We start from the raw sequence: 9,291 nt of genomic DNA, 5'->3' as shown, positions 1-9,291 counted from the left end.
CGGGCCACAGGTAAACTTATGGTATGGATACTTAAAGAGATTTACGGTGATTACAACTAAGTCTGCGAGTCTATCGACTCGGGAGTATCGTACTTACAACAATTATCTAGATAAAAAAAATTGTCAAGATAATGAGAATGACTTAAATAATCTCTAAAACTGAAATATTCTTGGCACCAAAATGGCTATTCTTTAACGAAAATATGGGGCACAACATATTCATAAAAAACTTTTACTAATTTTTTTTTTCGTAACGAACGAAATATTGAAGTGCTTGTAATTTCGGTGGTGGATTTGCATTCAGTCACAATTTTATCGTTAAAATCTGCTATACACAGTTTGGGTAAAAATTTTACTATTTTCCAATATCCGAAAATATGTTTTTAGTTTGCAGTGTTTACGTTCACCGAAAGATCTTTGTTGGCAAACTTGTAAAATTTTATATCGTAAGAATGATGTCATTCTGTACCCAACAATGCCTTACCCACTCACTTGAGGTCTGGACTGTATCCAAGAAATGTATTTTGCATGCGACGTTACTGTTAGAACAAAACACTTTTGCACGTAAGTGTACCCGTTTAAAGTCAACGTGAAAAATATCGTGTATCATTTGTACAATTCCCTTCATAAGTTTTCGACATGGATGAAACTTTTCAAGTTTTCGATCAGGTCCTATCTTTCGCCGGTATTACGATATTCTCTAAACAAAACTGGAATTCGAAAAAATGGTTGCTCTTTCAGTGTCTAACCTTTTTCGTCGGTGTCCTGACTTTTGTTTTCACTACCGGATTCGTGCTATCCAATGTTTCTGATCTCCTGATATGCATCCAGGGCGCATGTGTGTGGACGACGGGGGTCATAATGTTCTTTTCGCTTGGAATATGTTTAGTTTTCAGGAAGGAGTTTCGTTTGTTCCTTGAGGAGATTATTTTCGACGACTGCGCTCTGAAAATTCCTTTAATACAAAATATTTTATGGTTGAAACCGAGTCGAGGAAAGTTAAAGGAGTTGAAGGAGTTGGTTGTAGAGTCCCAGGAGAACTTATTCAGATTTACAAGGGTTTTGTTAAAAATTTACGTTGCAAGCGTTTGGCTGTGTGTGACCCTCTACCTGTGTGGACCGATATACGTTATGTGGAGTAAAAAGGACAAGTCGCTGCGTTTACTAGGTAAAAACTTTTTATTACAAAATTAATTTTGTGTTTATAATTTTTTTAATTTCTATGCATTCTTAACAGGAACATATTAATATCCCATATTTGTTTTTTTATGAAACAATAACGACTGAGATGACCTAAGTATCAATGTCGATTAAGCTAAATATTTTGTTTTATTATTAAATAAGATGAATTCTCCTAAAAGTGGGATATTGTACCCTGTTATAGCCCAAAATATATGTGTGCCTGAAAATTTAATAATTTTAAAAGATGTAGCGATCATTTCAACTTCACCCGTTTGACCGTTCGCAAGACGGGTCATCGTCTCGTCTCGTCGTCGTCTCGGACGTCTGTCTTGTCAGTAGTATTTCTTAAAACTTTATGCTTAAACCAAATAGACCAGAGCATTGCTGTTATAAACAGGAAGAAATATAAAACTCAACTCTGAAACTCTCGTTATTACATTTTTCACGACGCGGCTAAACATAAAAATTAAAAAGAATGTGCACAACTGCACAAGTTTTCCTAAATATTGGTGCTTTTCGTTATATTCAGACGTAAATAGGGCAAGTTGCATAACAAGTTAGTTGTAAAGCTAGATCCAGACTGTATAATTGTAAGCTACGTATATTTATTAAAGCCTTTTTTCGTATCTGTAACCAAGCGTATGCGTATTTTTTGCGATAAAGTAATATTTTGTGATTATTATGATAATTCAGCCTATAGCCTCCTAGTGTTGGATATATACCTCTTTCTGAGCGTAGAAGGACAGGAACTTAATCCGCTACGCTGTTACAGCGAGGTAGCGGGTATATTCGAGGTGCGGGTATATATGAGTAACGATCGCTACCATAATCCCCTAAGCCACACGGACAGACATCCGAAACGTAAAAATCATAATGTGCACATACAATATGGGGGCTTAAATGTACCACTACAAAAGAGCGGTGTCGTAATCGTAGCTTACGTCCATATTTTGGGGCGCTTTTTACATCAATAACAAAACGTACATTTTAGCAACCAAGTAAGTAATATATAAATAAATATCTACAACATACACAAACAGTCGTTTTTTTTCCTAACGTAAGCAACTTAATGCTTGTGTTAATAGGTAATATTTAAGCCTGGTCATAATCGGTAAATGACGCGTATATAAGAAACGCGAAGTCCGTGGCGTAACCAGGGCAAGCGGTAAAACAAGTTCATTCGCGTGCTTAGCTTTTGTTTAAGTTTTACTTTATTTCAGCATTCGACATGTGGTTTCCTTGGGGTCTGGAGAACTTTACCATTTACGTTGCCTCGTTCCTGTTCCACGCATACGCCGGATACTTGTGTTGCATCGGTAACTCGGAAACTTTGCTTTTAACTTTATATCGACTGTTTTTGTGTGAATTGCTTTTAGTTTTATAGAAATTTTAGATATATTTTTTAATTTTTTTAAGTTTTTTTTCCTGTTGTCAAAATTTATTGACATTATTTTTATAGTTGGTGGATAATCTTCTTTATAATTATAAATGAATGTAGCTAAGCGCATGACACGAAAATGGTTTGACCAATTCGGTTATTTTATTTTTTTGTATGTTTTTTAAAGCCCACGGAAGATTTTGAAATTTAAAAAAAAAAATTAAAAACAAAAATGGCGATTACTCGGAAAGACATTACATTTATTTAATTTTTAGTATTAACTTTTGACATAACGAAGTCTGTCCGGGCAGCTAGTTTATACAAATAAATAAAATTGGAGTTACCGTTTGTAATATTGAAATAATCGCTTTTTACTAAATGCATGAGGATGTATACACAATACATATACCAAAATAACAATTTTTACAATTTTTGTCTGTCTGTCTGTCTGATTATTCCGGCTAATCTCGGAAACGGCTGGACCGGTTTTGACGGGACTTTCACTGGCAGGCAGCTGATGTAATAAGGAGTAACTTAGGCTACTTTTGTGTTAGAAATTTATTTATTTTGTAACTCTGCAAACTGGACAGTATATTTTTCTTTAATTTCACACGGAAAAAGTCGCGGGCACAGCTAGTACTAAACAAAACTGATATAAGAAGATTCAATTAGCTTAATTTATCATTTATTTGTCACATGTATAAGTTTCATACATAATTATTTTTTTGCATTCATTATTTTTTTTGCATTCAGAAAATCATCGTTAATGAATGTTTTCATGATACTTCATGAAAACAGTTTTATTCTACTATTTAACAAGAATTCTTTCATAAAGTTTCATTTATCGTTTTAATTTCAGTTTACCCAGGTCTGCAATCTATGATAATCCTACTAATTGGTCAAATAATACGCCAACTTAGGATTTTAACGTTTATATTACTGCATTTGGACAAAATAGTCGAAGAACTGGTAGACGAAAGGGGTGAGAAATGGCAAGCGGGTTGTACTTTGGTGCTAACACAATGTGTTAATCATTATATCAACATTAAAAGGTATTTTTAACAGACTTAAAAAAGGGACGAATATATTCGGTTTTATTTGTGTAGCTTTTTACTGGGTGAACCGATTTTGACGATTTTTTTAAATGGAAAGGTGGTGTTTGTCATGTAGTCCCATTTTAATTTGATTGACATCTAATAAGTAATTTTTGAATTATCATTAATAATGTGTACTTAATTGACTGTTTTATCGACTAAATACGTCATAAATACTTGTAAATATAATTGAAGTTCTTGTCAATCAGAAAACAAAAATGTATCACAAACACTTCAAATGAGAACAAAACTTAATTATAAAAATTTTATTTGTTTAATTATAAAAAGTATGCCCCGGGTGAGGATCGAACTCACGACCTTAAGATTATGAGACTTACGCGCTGCCTACTGCGCTACCGAGGCTTATAAAAAAAAGTGGTAAATATCCCTACCTATTGCGAGTCTAGCTCACGTGAGCGTTCGATACTACTTCACAACTCAAATGTTGTGATGATGTATTAAGAGTGATCAAGAACAATCGTGTAGCATGTAGACTGTAAACAATATACTTTCACCTAATTTCAGTTTTCCAGCAAACGTCTAGGTTTGTTATATTTGTTTTATATAATATTCTTTATATTCTGTTATAATACTCTGTTTAAAAATCTCTTCTAAAATTAAAATCAATAAGTTTTAAATGTTCAGTTTTTGTTCGAGGTACACATTAAAATTTTTCTTATTTTTTTTTTATCTCCGAAATCACGTTAAATGGAAAAACACAACGATAATAATGGTATCACTTTAATAAATTAGACTCGAAACACGATAATCATTTTCCTTAAATAAAAAAGCTATTACTGCAACAATGTACAATATTTATCTATTTAAACGATTTTCATTTATTTAAATATAAACAAAAAATAATGAACGCCTGGTGCTCGACGACCTCTAGTAGAATGTTGATAATGTGTTTTCTGCTTCAGCCTGTAATATCCCACTGTTGGGCATAGGCCTCTTTCCCCATGTAGGAGAAGGATCAGAGCTTAATCCACCACGCTGCTCCAATGCGGGTTGGCGGATATATTCCCTACTATGAGTAACGATCGCTATCAGGTGTACATGATAACAACCGGGACCGACGGCTTAACGTGCTCTCCGAGGCACGGTGGGGAGACCCACAAGGACTGATAATGTGTTAGGAGTTCGAAAATACACAACTATAAACATCTAAATCACAATAAAATGTCTTACAGATTTTTAAACAGATTGAATGTAATATGCCGGCAATTTTACTTGGCTTTAATATTGGTAGCTATAATGCTTGTCTGTGTGTGTTCTGTGAAGATAGCAATTTCGGTAAGTATAAAGTTTTTCCACTATTTATTTATATCAAATAAAAAATAAAAAACTGGAGAAACATACACCATGCCATGTATTTCTTAATATATCTGAACATAATAAAATATCTCAATGGTTAGTTTGTCTCGTGACTGTATAAATCTCAGGATAATCATGCTAAGCATCATTGTGTATGACCCCACTGCTGGGCATAGGCCTCTTTCTCCACGCTGCTACACTACGGGTTGGCAGATAAAAATCCTTGTAGCATTAAATATTTATAAAATAATATATCTTTCTTGCCTTCCCATCACCGAGGAAAATCGTATTTTTTTAATACAAGTGATGGAAGTTCGCCTGACTGTCACTGGCTATCATTAGCCCATGGATGATTACCCCCAACCTTCTTAGAAATGAACCTCTGACAACCTTACTCACCACAGGAACACTACTTATAAGAAGTATTATTTGGCTATGATCTTCTGTTAGGTTTGGTTACTTTGTTTGGTTTGGTACACAACGCACAAAGTGTTCCAGATTTTGAGCAAGATATTTCCTGCTCGTACCTTAAATCAAAACTCGATTCTAATTTTTCTAGAATAAATACGATTGATACTGAAATTTAATATAAATTTATATATATGTAGTTGGTAGTAGAAATATAAATTTAATGCAGTATTATAATTATCTCGTTCGTTTTCAGAATAAACTTTCCCCAGATATAATGAAGTACTACGTTCACGAGTTCTGTTTTATCTTAGTTGTTCTAATGTTCTGTTCGCTGGGACAGCAAGTCGACAATGAGGTAGATTTATTAGAACTATTAATTTTACTATATTTTTGTATATATATGTATTCTTAAGTATAGTAAAAAGTTCTGTTAAGCAAACGAATATTAAATAATAAAAAAATCTGTACATCATAATAGTTAGTCTACGAATCTTTAATGGCGAAAATAAAATCGTATTTAGTAATTATCGTGTGATTATTTCATATACATATGAGACTGTTTATGAGGAAGTAGCAAAACAACTTGAGAAAAATAAAGTGATTTTATAATTTCAGTGTGAAAAACTAGAGGCAGCTGTCACAGAGAAATGGTACATTTATAACGCAAGCCACAAGGTCAATGTACGAATCTTCAAAATGGCTCTCAGTCAGAGGATGCCTATATACATTTTTGGCTCGGTGACTCTTTCCTTACCGACCTTTACTTGGGTGAGGTTCAAGAATCATTTTTATTAACTATTCTTTTATTAGCCTTGTCAATTTTAATAAAGTTGAAAAGTTTGTTTCTATAAACAAATAAATAGTAGTATTCAGCATATTAACGTTCAACGTCGTATGTTAAACTTAATTCTTCAGTTTTTCGGTAAAATTCCGCTGATGAGATACAATTTTTTTTGTGATAAAAATGAGTGTTGCTAAGCGCATAACTCGAGAATAGCTCGACCGATTCGGCTAATTTATTTTTTTTGTATGTTCCTTAAGGCCCATGGAAGGTACTAAAAAATAAAAATATTGTATACAAAAAAATATATTTACTATTAACTTTAGAAATAACGAAGTCTGTCCGGGCAGCTAGTATGTTAATAAATACATACCACACCTAGTCTCGGGGCCTAAATCGAACATACAATCTCCCGAGCAGAACACAGGGTCTATACAAACTGCGCCATAATCGGTCAACCAAAAAAAAAGAAAGTATGTAGGGTAAAGTAACCGCTTACCATCAAGTGGTATATGTGTTTGTTTATTTCCATGGTGATATAAAAAATTATATTTTTTTAAAACATATTAGGTTCTTGTGCCTGTTATTATAATGGTATCATTGTTATTGTTTTTAATGTTATTTTGTTCCAGTTTATCAAGACAGGGATGTCCTTCTTCACTTTAGTGATGTCAGTACTTGAAAACTAAAAAAAAAAAATTAAACTAAAATACAAGTTGTCCTAACACAATAAGTACAATAGTGTTATTAAAGTAGTCTTTAGATTCGTAAAAATTTATTGTTCAATATTATTATACCGAATATTTTAAATTAATTTTGTTGTTTTTTTTTACAAGAAAAATGAACTGACTTAAATATCATTATTGCTTCTATATATTTTAATTAGTTCTTGTCATTTATTTCGAAAAAAGACTATTCATTTTATTTTCAAATTATTCAGTACATGACAAAAAAACGCGTGCTACTCACGTAATGGTAAGCGATTACCGTAGCTTATAGACGCCTGCAACACCAGAAGCGTCGCAAGGGCTTTGCCGGCCCCACCCAGGACCTTTCTACCTTACTCACCACAAGAACACAAGTGTACTTGAGAGCAAGCAGTATTATTTAGCTATGATCTTCTGTAAGGTAAGGGCCATTCCCAAAACAGACGCTGCTCCTGGTTTTGTGCCCTACCTCAATCGATCATTAAATTTTGTGTGACAGTTAAATATTTTAGATTTCCTAACTCTTGGTTCTAATATACAAATATATACTCCTTATTTACGATTTAAAAAATTTAAAATGAGATAACTCCTTGCCTTATTGCCTCCACTAATGACAAGAGGGCTGGTGCATTTTTGGATTCAACGGGGAAATGCTGACAGCATTTTTGACACAATTCCAAGCGGACATGATTTGTACCATAACTATCTGTAAATATTTACTTCTTAAGTTGTGAATTCTAAATGTGTATCGCTTCAGATTGTATTATCCCACTGCTGGGCATAGGCCTCTTTCTTCATGTAGGAGAAGGATCAGAGCTTAATCCATCACGCTGCTCCAATGCGGGCTGGCGCATATATTTGGTTGGATATTATTTGGGTTGTGTGGAAGAAATGGCTAAATAGCCATAAGTCCGCCGATTGTAATTCACTGTCTGTAACTATCTTTATGCTTTGTTTGTAATGTATCATCATCATCATTTCAACCTCCACAATTCAGCGCCAAAAATGGCGCGAACTCATGTGTGTTGCCCATAGTCACCACACTGGTCAGGCGGGTTGGTGACCGCAGGGCTGGCTTTGTCGCACTGAAGACGCTGATACCCGTCTTCGGCCTGTGTATTTCAAAACCAGCAGTTGGATGGTTATCCCGCCATCGGTCGGCTTTATAAGTTCCAAGGTGGAACTGCGGTATCCCTTAGTCGTCTCTTACGACATCCACGGAAAGAGAGGGGGTGGCTATATTCTTTGATACCGTAGTAACACAGCAGTTTACAATAAAGTATAAAATAAAATAAATAAATATATATCGCTATCTGGCTTAACGTGTTCTCCGAGGCACGGTGGGCAGACCCACAAGAACTGCCAAAATACCGTGACCACGGCAAAAAAAATACAAATGTTTGTCACGTGCGGGGATCGAACCCTCAACCGCCAGCGTAACAGCCAATAACCAGTGCTGTGACCGGTGCGCAAACGAGGCGTCCTAACGGCATAAGCGGCGGCGGTGTAAATATGTATAATTTTTTTAATACGAATATTTATAATGTATATTAAAGTATACACCAAGCTTTACTGACATTGCTAATTAAAATTGAATAATTATTTATCTATAAAAATGCACAGAGGTGAAAAAAATTAACCCGAATTTCGGTTAAAATTTATAATATAAAATCATTTTCTCGTAACATTACCTTTTAATAGTGAATCGTGTAACATGCAAAATCTGATATAAGCCTTAATTAAAACATGAAAATGTTTTTAATTAACTGATAATTTTATATAATGCATAACTGCTGATGTAATAACGTAAATTTGTTTATTCGATTACATTGACATTCGTTGATCGACCGGGTAATGAAGCTATGGGTTAATTTGTTGTATGAAAAATATAATGTAATTATGAAATTATAATTAGGTCTTGGTTTGAACACAGAATTATAGTACTACGTAAGGATTAAATAACATTAATGTTTGGTACACACTGAAAATAATGTTTTAGAAAAGTACTAAGCATTTGATTTTTACGAGAAGACATCATTTGCTTGTTTTTTGAATATTTTGTTCGAATTGTTATTATAGTAACAACCACAAATAAAACTATTAACAATTCTGCTAAGTTAAGCTATTGCATCTTTTTTAATGATTGTGTAAAATAAGAAAATAAAAAAATACAAAATCTTTATTTGAATTGGTATATTACGCAAAATATTTAGTTTTCTTGTTTATTAATAACAAAAAACAATATTATTAATAACATAAAATCTTATTTAATTAATAATTAGAATTATCGACGATTAGTTTTTATTTTATACAAATATTTTTGTTATTTAATACACAGCTCTATTATATGTATACAAGGATCAATAAAGATTTATTTAAGGAAATTCGAAGGAAAATAATAACGAGGCCACTCCATTAGTA

At 33.3% G+C, this 9,291-nt stretch overlaps 1 protein-coding gene and 1 non-coding gene across 2 annotated transcripts; one reads left to right on the top strand and one right to left on the bottom strand.

The window, feature by feature from the left end:
* The first annotated feature begins 636 nt into the window (after positions 1-636).
* Positions 637-6,919, top strand: LOC123664701. Its single transcript, XM_045599206.1, has 7 exons — positions 637-1,168; positions 2,403-2,498; positions 3,420-3,612; positions 4,848-4,950; positions 5,636-5,737; positions 5,998-6,150; positions 6,796-6,919. The coding sequence occupies exons 1-7, from the start codon at positions 640-642 to the stop codon at positions 6,850-6,852; spliced, it is 1,233 nt and encodes a 410-aa protein (XP_045455162.1). The 5' UTR covers positions 637-639; the 3' UTR covers positions 6,853-6,919.
* Positions 3,945-4,017, bottom strand: Trnam-cau. Its single transcript has one exon. It is a non-coding gene; the product is annotated as a tRNA-Met (tRNA).
* Positions 6,920-9,291: the final 2,372 nt, after the last annotated feature.

The sequence above is a fragment of the Melitaea cinxia genome, chromosome 22, assembly GCF_905220565.1.
Source record: "Melitaea cinxia chromosome 22, ilMelCinx1.1, whole genome shotgun sequence".
Taxonomy (NCBI): Eukaryota; Metazoa; Arthropoda; class Insecta; order Lepidoptera; family Nymphalidae; genus Melitaea; species Melitaea cinxia.
This window is presented reverse-complemented; position numbering and strand designations above follow the sequence as displayed.